The sequence below is a fragment of the Anoplophora glabripennis genome, unplaced genomic scaffold (genome assembly GCF_000390285.2).
Source record: "Anoplophora glabripennis isolate ALB-LARVAE unplaced genomic scaffold, Agla_2.0 scaffold329, whole genome shotgun sequence".
In the NCBI taxonomy this organism is placed as follows: domain Eukaryota; kingdom Metazoa; phylum Arthropoda; class Insecta; order Coleoptera; family Cerambycidae; genus Anoplophora; species Anoplophora glabripennis.
In genome coordinates, this window is record NW_019416941.1 from 223,971 (window position 1) to 244,251 (window position 20,281).

The 20,281-nt window shown below is 31.0% G+C and overlaps 2 protein-coding genes across 2 annotated transcripts; both read left to right on the plus strand.

The window, feature by feature from the left end:
* The first annotated feature begins 9,660 nt into the window (after positions 1-9,660).
* Positions 9,661-10,689, plus strand: LOC108907777. Its single transcript, XM_018711570.1, has 2 exons — positions 9,661-9,770; positions 10,263-10,689. Exon 2 carries the CDS (start codon positions 10,309-10,311, stop codon positions 10,672-10,674), a length of 366 nt encoding a protein of 121 aa, XP_018567086.1. The 5' UTR covers positions 9,661-9,770; positions 10,263-10,308; the 3' UTR covers positions 10,675-10,689.
* Positions 10,690-14,974: 4,285 nt separating this feature from the next.
* LOC108907776 (glycine-rich protein DOT1-like) lies at positions 14,975-18,388 on the plus strand. The gene is made up of 2 exons (XM_018711569.2): positions 14,975-15,077; positions 18,099-18,388. Exons 1-2 carry the CDS (start codon positions 15,066-15,068, stop codon positions 18,327-18,329), a joined length of 243 nt encoding a protein of 80 aa, XP_018567085.1. The 5' UTR covers positions 14,975-15,065; the 3' UTR covers positions 18,330-18,388.
* The last annotated feature ends 1,893 nt before the right edge of the window (positions 18,389-20,281 follow it).

Here is a 20,281-nt window from a genome sequence, read left to right on the forward strand (position 1 = left end):
GACCCTCTGCACCATTATGGTTGACATTGGCATTTGGTCTTCTACCTATCCATCATCTCATATAATTTTCATTAAGCCATTCTTGTATTATTCTCCTAAAATGCGCAGGAGCACCATCCATTTGTATCCAGCTATTTTGTCGTATATTGGAATGGAACCTCCTCTAATAATTCAAATAGATGCCTCATCGGTCCAAAGTATTTCTAGTAAGAATTCAAACAACCACTGATAAAAATTCAGGCGTCTGTCTGCATCTCCCGGAAGTAAATTTTGCATAGGTTGTAAATGGTACGGATTTCTGCCATCTTTACGTAGAACTTTTCAAATTTTGGATTTACTCACCCCAAGTTGCCGAGACGTTATTCGTGTACTTAACCGAGGATCGTCGACAAATGCTTTTAAAATTTCATTTCTGTGCCTTTCATTCCTTTGTCGTGATTTTCCAAATATTGTTTTAATCTAAAAAGATGAAAGCGATGAGTGTAAAGAATTTTGTTGATGTGCTTACAAATTGCACTTACTTTTAAGCATAAACATAAATATTTTTGTAATATTATGGCTAGAAGTGCCTGCCACAAGGGGATTGTATTTGTATGAATAACTTGAGGACGGTCAACTTTAGGGAAAAAATTAAAGTTACCTTTTTTACGTATTTTGTGCATTAGAATATAAATTCGTTTCGTTGCAGCTTGTAAAAATACAATGGCGTAGGTTTTTTTTTTATAAAAAAGGTGGTGACCCTGTCCAGTTGTACACCACTGGTTGAATCTTTAGAGCTTATATTTTAGGGAATACAATGCCTACTATCATACATTATCTGTACTAAATTTTATTGAAATCGGTTGATGGATTCCGGAGATATAAACAAAAAATATATATTTTTTTAACAACTTCAACACCCTGTATCTCTAAAACGAGGCCGTTCCAGACCTATGTTTATAAGGCAAACACCTACTATTTTTAAAAGATCTATCAGCCCTCGAAGTTTCCTGCATAAAATTCGGACCACCCTGTATATTTAAATGTGTGGTAGTTCTCTGAAAATTATATTTGCAACTATTAAGAAGTAATCAAATCACATTTACAACGTGGTTCAAAAATTATGAAAATATTATTTGCGCTTCTAAGGGGATTCCTTATCAAATAATATCACAAAAAGTTTCTATTTAAACGAGTCCGCCTTTGTTTCGTCTCTTTAAAACTTAATTATATTTTGATTATTTTCAAAATATGTTCCTCATTTGATATCTAATGGGTTGTGAAAAATATTTAAAACAGTACATGTTTTAGCATGAATAATATATTCATCAGACCTTTGTCTACACACTGAGAAGTATCATTTAGCCATAAGAAGAAATAGATTAACCCTAAGAAAATATCTGCTCCAGAAAGGTTGTTATGCTCATAATAGAAAATACTTTGCCAAAGGAAAATATTAAGAGTTAAAGAGTTTTCTCTTAATATTTTATTTATTGTTGCAATACCATCTCTTATTACGGTAGTAATAAAATTTTTATCCTATCAAAAGTTTATATGGCCATTATTTTGATAGGTTGTAATCCTAGGATGACGAGTTTTATGACAATACCAGCAAATATCCTTTTTTTACTACAAATAAGTGTCTGTTAGACAATAACAAGTGATTTTTTGCCATAACAATGTGCACTTAACTAGAGTCAATTATTATATATTAATTTTGTCTTCCAATAAACTAATGTGAAATAATGCTGATAAGGTAAAGCTTTATAATAAAAAGCAACAATTTGTAAATACTTTGAAAAAACATTTTAAAATGATATTTTGAGCATTGGAAAGAAATGTATGCAAATTAAATCCATACCCATCCGTACGAGGGGATTAAGGGGGGCGTTTTTATGCGCAATTTTCAATGAATTTTTTGTCCAATTGTTTAAAAAATCTAAGCAAGTAAGAAACGATATCTCTTCACTGTACTACTCATACAAGTATTCTTCAGGATGTGAGACAACTGACAACACATTTTAAGTAAGGAAAAAAAGCATATTTTTTATTTTACGTTTCCTGAACTTTACACGACTACACATACAGATAAACGCGTACGGTATTATAAACATACCCACACCCAGCAGAATGCTTTTAGGATACTATTTATACATGAATTAATAAGAATTATTGAGTAGTTTTATAAATCAATTGGACTAAACAGGAAAGGTACATGTTCTGATATTTTATATTATCCGTCATCTTTTCATGCCGAACAATTGAAAAAATCCTTTGTATTTCAACATTTCTATAGTTTGGATACTGTCGAAATGAGGGCGATAGTCACAGTTGTCGTTCTAAGGTATTTTTTTGCCGAACCAGAGTCGGACTAACTTCAAATGTATGTTTGAGTTGTATTTGGACCGATTTTAGATAATATAAAAGAATGTGATGGCAATGCTCGTTTAAATGGGAATATTAAGCTTTGCATGTAAAATAATCGTAATAATAAAACTGTTATTCCGAGTTCTTACGAATACTGTTAAATAGTAGTAAGTACGTTAAAAAATTATAATTCTGACAATTAATAATTAATCTAATAGTAAAAGAGCTATAAACACAAATAAATTATAGTACTTAATACACATATTTTGATGATAGTCCAGATAATATAATCTGTCACGAAATTACTAAAGAAGAAAGACTTAGGCAAATGCCATTCGGTATCAGTCAGACTGTCTAAACTAAAATGGAGCGTGATAAGATAATTAAAATTTCCTACACAGTGGCAGTTTTTTTAGAAGCGGGGGAGTCAGTGAATCCCTAAGATTTATTTAAGATATTTTTCAAAATTTGATTTTTGTATGTTTTATTAATTATTAGATCCAATATAATTTTAGAAACCATAATTCTGAATACAGAATTTTGTATGTAATAATAATAATTACTGTTGCTTGTTGAAGAGTGACTTCATGTTATTATTAAATTTTTCTTGAGAAGCAAGCCAAATGAGTTCCCCTAAGGTTTCTTAAAAATATTTTTTACAATTTAATTTTTCTGATCGTATGTTTTATTAGTTTTAATGAAATGTTTATAATTAGCCTCTGTTTAAAAAGTGATTGATTTATGTAGATACTTTACAATTTACAACACATTTTATTCGTTCTCGTATCGTCACGATGAAATAGGTACGGTGGAATACGAAAAATGCAGGTGCACAGATACAACTCGCCGGCATGCCTCCGATAAAGTGTTTTTAGATGTGTTTAAACAAATGGCATGTTTTTATGACAGAATACCTACTTATTATTAATGTTAAATATATGCAGATAGCATATCTATCAAATCCTAAAATCAATAACGAATTTTAGTACAAAACAATGTGAAAAACAATAGCCTTGTGTTTTATACCACTAAATATATAAATGTAGGCTGATAGATAACATATCAAAAAACATTATTTATTTATTTATTTATTTGTATGTTTGTTTGTTTGTTTGTCTGTCTGTGTGTCTGTCTGTGTGTCTGTCTGTCGGTCTGTCTGTCTGTCTGCCTGCCTGTCTGTCTGTNCTACCTATCCATCATCTCATATAATTTTCATTAAACTATTCTTGTATTATTCTCCTAAAATGCGCAGGAGCACCATCCATTTGTATCCAGCTATTTTGTCGTATATTGGAATGGAACCTCCTCTAATAATTCAAATAGATGCCTCATCGGTCCAAAGTATTTCTAGTAAGAATTCAAACAACCACTGATAAAAATTCAGGCGTCTGTCTGCATCTCCCGGAAGTAAATTTTGCATAGGTTGTAAATGGTACGGATTTCTGCCATCTTTACGTAGAACTTTTCAAATTTTGGATTTACTCACCCCAAGTTGCCGAGACGTTATTCGTGTACTTAACCGAGGATCGTCGACAAATGCTTTTAAAATTTCATTTCTGTGCCTTTCATTCCTTTGTCGTGATTTTCCAAATATTGTTTTAATCTAAAAAGATGAAAGCGATGAGTGTAAAGAATTTTGTTGATGTGCTTACAAATTGCACTTACTTTTAAGCATAAACATAAATATTTTTGTAATATTATGGCTAGAAGTGCCTGCCACAAGGGGATTGTATTTGTATGAATAACTTGAGGACGGTCAACTTTAGGGAAAAAATTAAAGTTACCTTTTTTACGTATTTTGTGCATTAGAATATAAATTCGTTTCGTTGCAGCTTGTAAAAATACAATGGCGTAGGTTTTTTTTTTATAAAAAAGGTGGTGACCCTGTCCAGTTGTACACCACTGGTTGAATCTTTAGAGCTTATATTTTAGGGAATACAATGCCTACTATCATACATTATCTGTACTAAATTTTATTGAAATCGGTTGATGGATTCCGGAGATATAAACAAAAAATATATATTTTTTTAACAACTTCAACACCCTGTATCTCTAAAACGAGGCCGTTCCAGACCTATGTTTATAAGGCAAACACCTACTATTTTTAAAAGATCTATCAGCCCTCGAAGTTTCCTGCATAAAATTCGGACCACCCTGTATATTTAAATGTGTGGTAGTTCTCTGAAAATTATATTTGAACTATTAAGAAGTAATTAAATCACATTTACAAGGTGGTTAAAAAATCATGAAAATATTATTTGCGCTTCTAAGGGGATTCCTTATCAAATAATATCACAAAAAGTTTCTATTTAAACGAGTCCGCCTTTGTTTCGTCTCTTTAAAACTTAATTATATTTTGATTATTTTCAAAATATGTTCCTCATTTGATGTCTAAATGGGTTGGGAAAAATATTTAAAACAGTACATGTTTTAGCATGAATAATATATTCATCAGACCTTTGTCTACACACTGAGAAGTATCATTTAGCCATAAGAAGAAATAGATTAACCCTAAGAAAATATCTGCTCCAGAAAGGTTGCTATGCTCATAATAGAAAATACTTTGCCTAAGGAACCTATTAAGAGTTAAAGAGTTTTCTCTTAATATTTTATTTATTGTTGCAATACCATCTCTTATTATCCTATCAAAAGTTTATATGGCGGTTATTTTGATAGGTTGTAATCCTAGGATGACGAGTTTTATGACAATACCAGCAAATATACTTTTTTTACTACAAATAAGTGTCTCTTAGACAATAACGAGTGATTTTTTGCCATAACAATGTGCACTTAACTAGAGTCAATTATTACATATTAATTAAGTACATTCCTAAAATCAATAACGAATTTTAGTGCAAAACAATGTGAAAAACCATAGCCTTGTGTTTTATACCACTAAATATATAAATCTAGGCTGATAGACAACATATCAAAAAAACATTATTTATTTATTTATTTATTTATTTACACAATTTTCTATTCAATATTTTTGCACTGGTTTTTGGGACGCTTGTTACGAAGCTGAAATCCGAATCCGAAAATTTCTGAATAAAATATGGCGGATACAATATGGGATATGTAAAAATCAAGGAAATTCGGAAATTCTTAAATCCAAAATTGCAGCATTATGGCGGATTGAAAAGTATCACAGAAATTGGTATTTAACACTCAAAGAAATGCGTTATGAAAGAAAAATTTAGTTATTTGAGTAAAAATTGGTAAATGTCTAAAAATGGAAAACAAAAAATTAAGTTCTATTTCAGTGAGTTCTACAGTGTTGGCGTTAAAATGTTATAAATATACGAAAAACACTTTGTATCATTAGCCCTGCCCAATAATTGACACGATCTACAGGGTGATAGTTTTTCTGGGATCAGATCTCCTTTCAACCTCCCAAACTTTCTTCCGGTACGCCACTGACCTTTTCTAGTGTTTAATTCCCTGTTCAATTTAGACTTTAAAATTTTTAATCTCTCGCAGTTTTTTCGTATCTGTGGCCGTTTTCAAGAAAAAAATAATCCTATAACTTGCTATATTAAAAGCAAAATTTCAAAATCCTCTAAATACTTACCTACTGTAGTAGGTTTTGATTGATGAAAAATAATTATTTTGTTTTATTAATTATGCCAGATCGTCTTTCTAAATCAAAAGACGGATTTCAAAATCCTCTAGTAAGACTGACGGATAATAATTATTTTGTTTTATTACTTTTGACCTGTAAAAAACTACTTCTGCCTACTTAGATTATTTGAGTTAAAATATTATCTACCTTTTAATTGTTACTTATTGATACAGGACAACAAACAATAAACAGGGCTAATTAACAAATTTCAAAAAACATCGGTTGATGTTTTAGAAAGTCGTTACTGCTCCATTAAGAATAAATAACAAATTAACAATTACAATAAGGCAAACATTAAAAAACGTTAAATAAGTTGCTGAAAATGCCCACCACCTACAAGAATACATGCCTCATTTCTCGCCTCGTCATTTTTCGCCTATAGTACGCACTCTTTGAAATATTCCTGGAATATCTACATATAACAATGATTGTGTCATAAAACTATTATTCTATTCCGCAATTCTTCTACAGTGTTAAATGGAGTAGTGTAAACCAAATTTTTAAGATGTCCCAATAAAAAGAAGTCTATTTAAATCCAGAGATCTAGGGAGCCATGGTTGGGGCCCATCGGTCCATCGATTATTAAAAGCAATATTTTAATGTTCTCTTTCTTCCACACTGTTTCTAATTAAAAGTGGCACATCGTCTAGTAACAACTACAACTCCTCGTCATAGTCTAGAAGCCAGATATGGTTCCGGGGCCAATCAGAGTGCCACGGCTATAAACAACTTTTTCTTAAGTATTTTGCACTTGCACTCTGAGCTTTCGATAGAACGGGCGTATATACATCGCTCACGTTGTACGCGCGTCTCTTCACGGGTTTTGATAAAGAAAAACTAACATATTTGGCTTTTCATCGAGGTTGAATAATAAAAAAAACCTTATAAACAACAAAAAGCAGCATTTTTGTTGAAAGTTCACAACTTTCTAAGCTGCCATTACTTGTTAAATAAATAAATTAATAAATGGAACTTACCTATCTTGTAAAATAAAGTTCATGCTTTAGAATGAGATGTCCTGCGTCTCAATCCGTCCAATAGAACCAGAGATATCGTAAAATTGGTGCGCGCGGAGACGGAAAATGTAAGATATTAGCACTAAATTTGCAATAACATTGGTTAAAGTTAATCTTTTTTTAATTTCCAAAAAATATATATGTTTGTTATGAACGTAACGTAACTATTAACGTATAAAAAATTGTACTAGCTATAAAAATAAACTTTTTACAGCAATTTAAACATTTAATTTGTTAATAACAATTAAACTGACCACTTTCAGACTTTGCGACCAAGTTTTTTAGATTCAGGAGGTCAACATACTTAAGAATAAGTTGTTTGCAGCCGTGGCACTCTGATTGGCCACGGAACCCTATCTGGATCTTAGACTATCTAGGAATCGGCGATAACTGTGGCTGTTTAGTCTGTGTGGGAGAAAAAAATGGACAAATCAAGTAATCGCCAATAATTCCAACCCACACGTTTAATGAAAATTGTTCTTAACGGTGAATTTCTTCAATTAAATGGGGATTTTCTGCGGCCCAATAATGATTATTGTGAAAATTTGTAATGGAATTTCTTGAAAAGCTAGATTCATCCGTAACCAATATTCCACTATCAAACAGGAGATTGAGCGTAATTTTCTGTAAGAACCGTCTGCAGAAATTCATTCGCAACGGAAGGTTTATTGGAAGTAAAACCTGAACGCGTTAAATATGATAAGGCTACAATAAAAGGTCGTGAGGAATCCTCCAAACTAGAATCTGTGAGACGCTCAACTGATTTCCAATTTTTCTGGTACTCAGTTGAGGATTTTCATCAATACAATTCAAAACTTCTTCTTCAATACCTGAAGTTGTTACAGTTCGAGTAGCACCTTTTAAATGATTAGTTGCATTAAAAGTACCAGTTTACCTCAATCTTTTATGGATGTCTGAAAATATGTCTAGCTTCATATGCGTTTCCATCAGCGAAATCATACAAGAAATGGATATAAGCCAACTCAGCTTTGGTAAAATTTACCATTTTACAGATATTTCAACAATCAGAAGCAGACAGAAGTTCAGGTCTGAAAGACGAATTGTCAAAATTACTATTAAAGTATGTGGAGGTAAGTGGATTTTGAAATTTTGATTTTAATTTAGCGAGTTACAGGAAATAATTTGTTATTTTTTTTTGCTTCAAAACGGCCGCAGATGCGAAAAAATTGCAAGAGACAAAAAGGTTTCTAGAAAAGACCAGTGGCGTACCGAAAGAAAGTTTGGGAGCTGAAAGGAGGCCTGACTGACAGAAAAACCCTGTAAAATCACCCTGTAGATCGTAACAACTATTACGCAGAGCTAATGATGCAGGTAAAACATTCCAAATTTGAGATACATATCAAAAACTGTGGGAGATACAAACAAAAAACAGAAACATTATTGAAACTAACACCCTGTACCATGATAACGAGGCATTTACGGACAGATGTTTATATGAACTTTTTTACTTAAAATCATGTGCAGATTCACCCCCCTGTATAAAGACATACTATTATGAAACATCCTGTAGTTAAATCATTCATTGGTTGTCTCACCTATACTGACGAAAATTAATAAGTTCGAATCCGGTCTATCTCTAGTGATTTCTTCTGTTACACTTTTTACTAGATATTGGTCGTGTAATGCCTGTAAAGGCATATAGCCCATGGAGTAGTTGTGTCTCATAATAGAATTACTTACTAAATAACTACTGTCTTCACTAAACTATGTATACTATGATATAGTAGAACCGTTTTAAGATTGCCATTACGTCACGAGTGTGTCCTAATATCAAAGACAGACGTTGCGGGCGTGAATTAACTATTTGTTATACGCCAAAAAGAGATACAATGATGGCATAAATGTCTTCATAGGCTCAGTCTATCACGGACTATGGTTCCAATAAACATGTTTATGTGTATTAGAGTAAAAGAAAATGAAGGACGTTTGTTGGGTATTAATTTTAGAATATAGTTTCACTAGCGCATTTAAAACAGGGTTGACAGTCAGATTAAAATTTTAACAGTTGTTTTGATCGCATCTCGGTACCTAACTGTTGGATATATTTTCTGAGCGTTGAAATATCGATTTTTTTTTCATATTTTCGTATCCAGTAACACGGTATTAAAATTTGCGAGATATCCAGATTTAGGAATTGTCAAGATGACATTTCATCTATACGCAAACAGTGACTAATTTGACTAAGATTTTTCGTCTTAGTTCATACGAATATTGCTTGTGACGCAATGGAAAAGATACAGCGGTTTTAGTATATATACCTTACGAAAACCAATTTATGAGAAATTATGAATTATATTTCAATAACAAAATTATATATGACTTCCCGAAAATTATGACGAAATCATAAAAAAATATTACGACTGTCTTTCGTCATAGGCACTTCTATATAATTCATTGCGGGGGGGCATGAAAAATATTTGTTGACAATAATATGGGACAATAATATTATGTATCGTATTCTAATTAGTATTATCGGCAGCTGCTATGTTTCCTAAACTTTAGCATCATTATTATTAGTGATAAGAAAATCTATAAAATACTAACCCACTAAGAGGTTATCATACTCAAAATTAATAGCGTGGTCAATAATAATAATTTTCTAAGAACATGTTATTGAAGCATTGTAGATGTGCTTAAAAAATTATTAATACATTTTATCGGAAAAATCTGGACAAAGAGTATAAAAGGGGTTAAACAATTTATATTCGATAGTACATTATTAGCTGTTGAAGAAACACTTGTAGGTACTGAAAATGAAATTATTCGTAAGTAGCCTGCTTTCGCTTTTGTTTATTTATAAAATACCAGAAAGTGAGATAGATTCAGTTGCACATTTCAAGTGAGATAGATTCAGTTGCACATTTCAATAGAAAATATTACTAGCAGCTGTTTTCAATGAGTAGCACACAATTTTACATATTTTTTAAATTAATTATTAGGTAGTTTTTTAATACTTATAGGTAAGTTAATAAATAAGGAAATGAAATGTTATTTTAAAATATATTGAAAAACTGATCTAGCTTTATTTTTAAATATTCTGTCACAATTTGGTATATTATGTGAAAATACTGAAAATGTATGTTCTTTTTTCTAATTTTCTTATTACAACGTGTTTAATATAAAATAAATCATGTAAATAAATCATGAAATAATATCAATAAATAATGGAAGCAACTAAAAAATAAGCTACTTATAAACATTAACATTAACATTATTTTAAAACAAACATCTTCTTTTCAAATAAACTGTCATTGCAGGTAGTTGTACTTGCTGTATCCATCTGCTGTGCCATGGCGCAACATAATGGTGGAGGCGGCTATGGGGGAGGCGGACAATTTGGTGGCGGACAAGGAGGCGGTCATGGTGGAGGACCCGGGGGTGGCGGTTTTGGAGGTCAAGATCAAGGTCAAGGTCAAGGTCAAGGTCGTGGAGGTGGTCCAGGTGGATTTGGCGGTAGTCAAGGAGGTGGACATGGCGGTGGATTTGGAGGTGGACAAGGGGGCGGTTATGGAGGTGGACAAAGTGGTGGTCTTGGAGGTGGACCAGGAGGTGGTCAAGGTGGACAAGGTTTTGGTGGTAGCCATGGAAGTCATCAGGGTGGCTACAGGGATCATGGGTATTAATTCATACCTTATAAAAAAAACTTGCGGTGTAAAATTACAAAAATAAATTTTTAATTCTTAACGTGTGTATATTTTTATCCTCGTATACGTATTTTTTAAATGGGTGTTTCGCAACTATATACGAAAATTAATAATAATTTGATTAGCTTTTGTTTAAAAAAAAATACTATTGATCCTGTGAGTACATGATGGTTGAAAATAACTTTTTTGGTTGTAGAATGTTGAGGGTTGAAAATGTAATGTTTGAAATTACACGAATTGCGTTACAATTAAACGTTACATATAAAAACGGAAAATTTAACAAAACAAAATTATAGTAGTTAAAGTAAAACCCATGTAAGGAATTTTAAAGCTGTGAAGATGTTATATAGACTCTTCAAAAGGGAGCTGAAAAAACCGGAAATATCCTTGTTATAAATAACGTGGTTTAGTGGGACATTTCAATGGTTACTCAACTGAAGGTTAAAGTATTAATAAATGTTATTTTAATGTTAGTGTTCTCACTAGGTTTGGATGTTTATGTGAATGTATTTTCACGTAACTAAAAATTTTGTCTGATTTTAGTTTTAGTTTTTTCTTTATTTATTTGGGTATTTTGCCACCTCTGAAAAAAATCAAAATGAATGAAATAAACCCTTCAAAAAGATCCGTCAAGAGTTATTTTTAATGAAAATGATTTTATCTTAATATCTTTTCACTTTTAGTTATAAGCAAAAATAATTCCACAGAAATATCTCTTGGCGATTTTTTTGGTGGAAGCAATTATTGTTTTTTCTGCTAAATAGGAATAAACTGAATATACATAAGCCACCAAAAATAATTCATAATACAAATACTTGATCCCTTTATATATGGTTTGAAACGTTTAACTCTTTCCAATTTAATAATATTTTCTAATATAAAAATTTGTCCTTGAGGCCTTTGTTTTCAACAAAAATGTAAAATTTCTAAATGTCTTCTGCTCTGATGAAGATACTGATATAAAACTTTCATGCACAATACCCGGATAAAATTGCATCAAACGTAAATAAGTTAAGTCTCAACTTAAATCAGTGCATAGACATGGGGTGTGCTGGATTCATTTAACTATTTCAAAAATTGTAACACATTAGAAATGTAAATTTTATTTCGAACCAAAACGATTTGTTCACGTTTTTCCATAGCTTTTACCACTGTACAAATTAGGAAATGTTTTACGAAAACAAGGTGTTCAAAATGACAATGCGTTTTCCTCTTAAAAATAATTAAGGAAGTAAGAGGATATGAGAAGTCGTATTGAAAATGTTTTGAGGTACACACTGATAAAAATTGTAGAAATTCACAAGGGTTTTGACATATTTCTAATGGTTTTTATACACGAAATCTGAAAAAAAAATTGAACATACTCGATACTCTGTGTACAATTAATTATGCATTTGGTGTATATTTTCTCTTTTAATATTTTAAAATGTATTATGTATACCTAAACCTTTCTATATTTTTACTACATTTGGTGTAAATATACGAGAAAAAATGTGAATTTTCTTGACCTGATTCGGCTCAGCCAATTACCGTGCTAAAATGAATATATAGATAATTTTTTGAACGATTATTCTGAGAAGTAATCTTAATGGGTATATTAACAATTTTTCGACAAAATGAACAAGTAACAATTGATGTGTGATCCAAGGTTTTTTCTTTATCCGCTTCTTCCAAAAATGCTTAATTATGTAAATGTAATTCAGAAAAACTAACCATTGTGACAATAAATTACCAAAATAATCTATTGAACTTGGCTGTTTTAAAGGGTTATTAGAGCTTGTAGAGAATTAAAAGTTTTGTTCTGGATTTTGAAGGAATATTTGTGAGACGATTTCATTAAGATTTAAATTCCTAATTTTACAAACAAATTTTCTTTGTAAGTTAAATAACCTATACAAGGATTTTTTTATCACTTAAAAAAACAATAAAAATAATACAATAAAATTCTTCTTCAAACAATTGTTGGCGAGATATAAAATACACATTGTACAACAAAAGGCTTACGAAACTTTTTTTTTCATAGATGTATACAAGTGCACAAAATTCCCATTTTTACTATCATCTTTAACTATTCATAAATTGTACAGATTCATATTATTTTTAAAATATAACACTAAATCAAATTAATTTCAAATTTAATTTTCCAAAATTAATATCAAATTAGGATTAATCAAATTTAGCTTAATTACAATAAAATAATAATAAATGTATAGATAATTAAAAAAAGATTCATATATAATAATTAGTATAATGCAATTAATTAACAACAGTGACATCAGCATACAAGGTGAATAATAAACAAAAACAATTATATGCTTTTTAAGTATAATTTATTTATAATTTACTGTGAGGCAACCATAAAAATGAACTTTAAAACAGTTCAAGTTCATGTCGCTTCTAGTTATCAAATACATAAACTTAGGAATTTAAGTGACGTAAGTTTGAATCTTTTTTGGTTGGAAAATACCAAAGAAATTGATATATGAGGCACATCCACAAAGTAAGAGTACTCAATTTTTTTAAAAATCGAAACGGCACTATATGAAAAATTTACATATTTAAAAGGTATATCAAACACTATTTTTCAACTTAGTCGCTTTCAACCTCAGTGCACTTTGTGAGCCGAGGCATGAGCTTTCTTCTAATCAATAGGTCTTCCTTAAAATATTATGCTATCAGTTCGTTAAAAAGGAATAAAAAAACATTTTTTTTGAAGGCCGGTTGTATTTTGAGAAAGCAAAATTTTGATAAAGTAATCTAATTTTAATATTGAATAATGACCCATTCGTGTAAGGATACTGCATATATTAAGAATAAGCTGGCTGGTTGAGTTTGGGTCAGAAACAGTGCATTTTGAGTGATACCAACAAGATTACGATTTTATGTAAAATTCAATTTTATGTTTTGATATATGACATATACTGTAGAAAAAATAACCTAAAAAGTTATGTCATAAAATGTAACTGGGAAGGGACGTAGCTACCGATTCCTTACAAACTGCCCTTCGAACCGTTTCCTCTCATAAACTGATGAGTGACGTCATTGGTATTGTAAATCGGTTAACGTAAACATCAATGCTTGTTTGCTAATTTATTAAATATCAGTTTTGGTATGTAATTTTGAAGTTTTCTTGTGCCGTGTATCGTAAGAATTCTTGTTCTTGAGTTTTTTTTATTGCTAGTTTATTCTTGAGCTCACAAATTTTTATCTAAATCTGAATGGCAAGTTATAATAGCCTAATAAACATATATCTCTCATCACTAAAGGTAGACTCATCAAAGCGTTCTGTTCAAATATGACATGACATAACATACAGGATGTTCTATTTAAAATAATTTTAATTTATCCATCCTTTTGAAAATACCCTATTCAATATTCTATTTCATTTGAAGCATTTCTAACCCATAGCAACAATTTTCATATTTACCAATTTTTACCAAACTTGAGGCTGGAATTTCGTTAGTCAATCACGTGCCTGAGTAGAAGAGAAATAGAGTACCCAAATTATCTCTTTTTCTCTCTGTCACTCGTTTACATTGTCGCCTCTGCTTCGCCATGTAGTGTATGCTCTAAGGTCAGACGCATGCACATTCCGATTAAGGTTCAAAATTCATTGTTTCAATTCAAATATTATTGCGTCCGACTATTTCCAACGCACTAGGAACAAGACTAAATGTAGGTATTTTATAGATTACATCTCACCCATACTCAAAACATGTTTGCAGACAGACATCTAAATAGCTAAATTATTCGTCGGTCATCTCACCTATGACATACTGATGCATGCATACTGATGATGATCTAGTGATCTCTTCTAATAAATGGTCTTAGCTATTTACTGGATATTGGTGGTGCAATTCAATGACATACATCACATGGAGCAGTTATTTCCTATAATATCATTACTTACCTAACTAAAGATAATAATTCACGAGAATTTATGAATTATAGTTTAATAGTAAAATTATACAGGGTGGGCTACCAGTAACGCCTCGGTCGCTAGGGACCAAACGGCAAATGTTATAGAAACCTATTTAGGTGGGTATGTGTAGGTTGATTACGGCTACATTTTAAAAATATTTGGAAGTATACAGGGTGTCCAGGAAATTCATCGCAGAGGGCATCAAACATGGACAATAACGATGAGACAGTTGCTCCCTATATTTCCTAAACGTTTTCATTATTATTATTGATAAGAATGAAATCTATAACCCACTAAGAGGTTATCATGCTTAAAATTAACACCGTGGTCAATAACAATAATATTCTAAGAACACGTTACTGTAGATGTATTTTAAAAATTTATTAATATTACATTTTATCGGGAAAATTTGGGCGAAGAGTATAAAAAGCGTTAAATCTGAATTTCGATAGTACAATACATATTAGCCGTTGAAGAGACAGTTAGTATTGAAAATGAAATTATTTGTAAGTAGTCTGCTTTCGCTTTTGTTTATTTATAAAATATAAGAAAGTAAAAACGATTCAGTTGCACATTTCAACAGAAAATATTACTAGTAGCTGTTTTCAATGAGTACAAGAGGACAAGAGGCATACAATTTTAAATACTTTTTAAATTAATTTTTAACTTATTACTAGTTTTTAAATATGTTTTCTCATATTTTTCATTTTTAATATAACTAATACATTTTTAACACGTAAAAATAGGGAAAATAATAATTGAGGGAAAGGAATGTTACTGTAAAATAAATAAAAAAACTGACCAGCTTTATATTTAAATATTTAGTCTCAATTTGGTACTAAAACTATTAGAAGGGGAGACAAAAAAAATTGTTTGCATTTACTAAGCCTAGTTTTTTGATAGTTGATTACAGTAGTTGTGTACACAAACATACTGTGGTCAGTCAAGCGAAACTAAGAACAGGTGTGTCAGGTACACTATCAAAGTTATCGTACCTACAGAGGTTATAAAATGGATTTACTAAGGCTGAAAACCGTTATACAAATTCTATATTGCATATAATTAAAAGTTATGTCAGTCAGTCAGTTGAATGTGGGGACACAACTGGTCCGTCAGCAGCAATGTATGTATGTACAGAAAATAAATAAAGTGCAATTCGTTTACTATCCTTGAAAACTTTTGTGAGGTTATTAACTGCAATGTTAACCATAAACGTAATGGTCAGTCAACGGTTTTGTGGGACAACATCCGTCAGTCAGCGAAAAAAGAAATAAATATTTCGCGCGGGTCGCTCTTTTTTCCTTATTTGTTCGACGAACTATTCACATATTTTATTATAATATGTACTTTATAGTAATATTAGTAATATACATTTTAATTACATTGAATATACCATTTATTAATTTATTATAATTTAATAAAATTTACGGGCTATCATTATGAAAGAAATATTGAACAATCTGTGAAAAACTTGTGAAAAAATTATAATGAACATTTATTATACAGGGTGTTACAATTAAGTATGTACAATAAGTTCAACAGACTATTATTTGAGTGATTTTAATATAAAAAGTTCATATAAACATTGGTCCGCAGATGCTTCATCTTCAAGGTAGAGGGTTTTAAACTTTTGTAAAAAATTGCTACTTCGTAAATATCTTAAACACCCTTTACTCAATTTTGTTGTAATTTGGCAGTGTTATTTGTAGTACTAACTTGATTAGATTTGTTAAGTCCAGTGGCGTCCCGAACGGTATCTTAACGAATATTTTTAATATTTCTTGTGTTTTATGTAAGTAGGTGGATTTTATTTTTTTTCCTCCAAAAATTAAGCAAGATGCGAAAATCATTCACGCGACAAAAAGTTGTATTTTCAGTTGCTTAATCCAAAAAAAAAATCTATAAAAATTACAAAAAAGTCAGTGGCGTACATTCTTTTGTCAAAAATATTCATTAAGATACCGTTCGGACGCCACTGGACTTAACAAATCTAATCAAGTTAGGGTTAAATTAGCCCCTTAACACTACAAGTAACACTGCCAAATTACAACAAAATTGGATATGCTCTGTCCCCACATTCATCTGACTGACTGACAACTTTTATTTATATGCAATACAGAATTTGTATAACGATTTTTAGCATTAGTAAATTCATTTTATTACCTCGGTAGGTACTACAACTTTGATAGTGTACCTGAGTAACCTGTTCTCAGTTTCGCTTGACTGACCACAGTATGTTTGTGTACACAACTACTGTAATCGATTATCAAAAAACTAAGGTTAGTAAATTGAAACAATTTTTTTTGCCTTTGGCTCTTGGACTATATGAGTTATACAGTATGGAACAGCCAACTGGAATAAATTCAGTAGCTCAATATTTGTGCAGATTTCTCGACACATCGATTTTAGATTTTGAAATGACAACCTACTTCGATTGGCTGTTACAATCCCTAAATTTTTAAATGGGAAGTAAGGGCTTGTGATACCTCATTAGAAAGATATTTTCATTCTCTATTAAAAAATGCTATGGTTTTAACATGTATTCCAAAAATTAGCAGTAAAAAAATTAATTCATCAGCTTGACGAAATTCGCTACAGCAAACCAAAAAAAAAAAACAATTTCAACGTAGGAGATGTTCAAAATGAACATCTTGGCCGTATCTTAATCGTAAATAAAAATGCCTTCTAACGTTTTCCAACATCTGGCGTGACCGACCTAACTGCAACCATTATTTTTCTTCTCCAGTTAGCTATATCGCGTGGCTTAGTTTTGTATACCACACTTTTCACATATTGAAATAGAAAGAAATCTAAGGGCGTAAAATCAGGAAAACGTGCTGGCCATTCTAGCAAGCCTCGCCTCACCGATTTGGAAATGTGATTCTATCTCCGCAAAATAGTGACAACTATTTATTGCTGTCAATTAAATAAAATAGCAAGTAGCTACGGTGTTTTAAAAAAATTGGCAGTGCCAGCTACGAAGAATTTTGATGTTTTTATATTTTCTTTTTAGTTGAGAATGTTGAAAAAGAACATTGAAATTGTTTTTGCTTGCCTACAAGAACAAAACACTGTTAGTTTTTATGTTTCTGTTTGTTGTAACAAATTTCATCAAGTAAGTCGTTAATTCTTGCAATAAATATTAAAACCACAGCATTTTTAAGTAAGGAGTGAAAAGACCTTTCAAATGAGGCTCCTACTCCCATTTAAAAATTTGGGGTTTGCAATTGCCACTCGAAAGAGGTTGAATTTAGGGATGGATTTTTTACATTTTAGAAACCATTATCGAAATGTCTCGGGATTTTTTATAAATATGCACAATAATTGAGTTACTGAATTTATTCCATTTGGCTGTTCCACATTATTCTTTTAAGTTTACATTAATTGAAAATAGTAAAAATGTATATTCTTTTTTAATTTCTTTATATCCAATGTCTTTAATATAAAATAGATCATAAGTATTTAGTATTATTTTCAAAATTCATTATCAATGAACAATGGAAGCAACTAAAAAATTGTTATTGCAGGCAATTATACTCGCTGTATTCATTTGCTTTGCCATGGCTCTACCTGACGGTGGAGAAGGTGGTCACGGACAATTTGGGGGTGGTCATGGTGGAGGACACGGAGATGGTCAAAGAGGTGGTCCAGGGGGATTTGGCGGTAATCAAGGGGGACATGGTGGTAGTTCCGGAGGTGGACATGGTGGTGGTTTTGGAGGTGGTGTTGGTGGTGGCCATGGGGATCATGGGTATTAATTCATAGCTTACAAAAAAAATTTGGTGTAAAATTAGAAAAATAAATTTATAATTCCTCATGTGTGTATATTTTTATCCTCGTACACATATTTCTTTCTTTTTAAATGGGTACCGATTCCGCAAGCAGACACAAAACCTAATAATAATTTGCTTATGTGCACAATACATGGATAAAATGACATCCAGCGGGAACAAGTTTCACCTCAAATCAGTGCATAGACACGAAATGTGGCATTGGAAAAAAGTTATTCTTCAGTCTTGAAATGCAAATTTTATTTCGAACCATAACGATTTCTTGACTTTTTCCAGAGCTTTTACAATTGTATGAAATAGAAAAACGATTTCAAAATGAAAAAAAGCATCCCCCTCATCCAAATTCCTTCCTTTTGTGATGTAAATGTTAAAATAAAAAAACTAAATCAGTAAATTCATCAAAATACCTAAAGAAATAATTGAGAAAGTAAAAGGATATGTGAGAAGCCGTATTGGGGTACATCAGGAACACCATTTTTAACACATTTCATAAAATCAATTAAATAAAAATGTACCTAATATACCCTAATACCTAATATATGTACCCACTGATTTAAGCTGAGATTCAAATTTTTCGCATTATATGTCACTTTATTCATACCGGGTGTCCCAGAATATGTGGGCAATCTCTCGAAGTTATACAGGGGACGATAAAATAACGAGTACCTATAAAAATTTTCCCTATAGGGCCCTCCTACAGGACCCTAAAGGACGCCCTTCAAAATCGATTTTTTTTTTAATAACTCTTTTAATAATACTTTATGTAATTTAATTATTTTTTTTTAAGGTGACTATATCCCTGGCCAAGAAATAGTCTGGCGTTTTTAGGTACTGAAATCTTAAAAAATAAAACGTGTAGAACAAAACTAAGCACTAAAATAAAATCCTTGATGTTCTGTTTATTCATTGTTACTATTTAAATTTACTCAAATAAAATAATAACTAAAAAAAGCATTTGTAAAACATGCGTTTGATGTTATCCTAATCCCACATTTTAAGCATTTTATTTTCACGTACTTATAAATAAAAGTAAACAATTTTATATGTAGGACTAAGCAAGTAAATGTTATAAGAATATTTACATGTGGAATTATATATAAAAAAGTTAGTATTTTCGTAGATTTCAGTACCTAAAACCTTGATGGTTTGATCGTTTTTTGCACCTGTTTATTCGTTTTACTGCGGCGTCTTTGAAAAATACTCAAATGGCATGACATAACATTCCTATTATTTGATAAGCTTTAGATTATTCACTTATTAAATGTTTGAAATTATTTGTCTTTGTAGAAAACACTATTTAAAGAATACGGCGCCCTTAATACGATGAACAACAAATAAGACTCCTTAAAAATTGACCCATAAAAAAATTTGGTTTATTTGGTTTGCCGGACTGTAGCACAATAATGTTAATTTCTTTTACACCCTTTACGATAAAGGCACAAAAATAAAATTGAACTGAATTCCAGAAAAAACTATTTTTGTTTAATATAATTTTTATAACATCCGTAAAGAGAAATAATTGCATTCTGTCTGTGTTTATTTAATAAAATAAAATTTTTATTTACATTTGTTTTTTTCCTAAAAATAATTAATAATTACGCAAAGTATTTTGAATGTTACTAAAAAATTCGATTTTCAGAGGCGTCCTTTAGGGGCATGTATAGGATGTCATGTTATTTTGACGTCCCCTGTATAAATCTGAAAGACTACCCACATATTCTGGGATACCATGAATATTGCGCATGCTCACAAAATTCCATTTCAATATCTTCATTAGCTTAGAAGATATTTAGAGAAAAAGGAATACACCGACATCTAAGAAAAAACGAAAAGATTAATACATTCTGAATAATATACACTTAAATTTTTTGAGTTTCTGATTACTACAATGTGGTTTCAAATATTTAATGAAATACCAG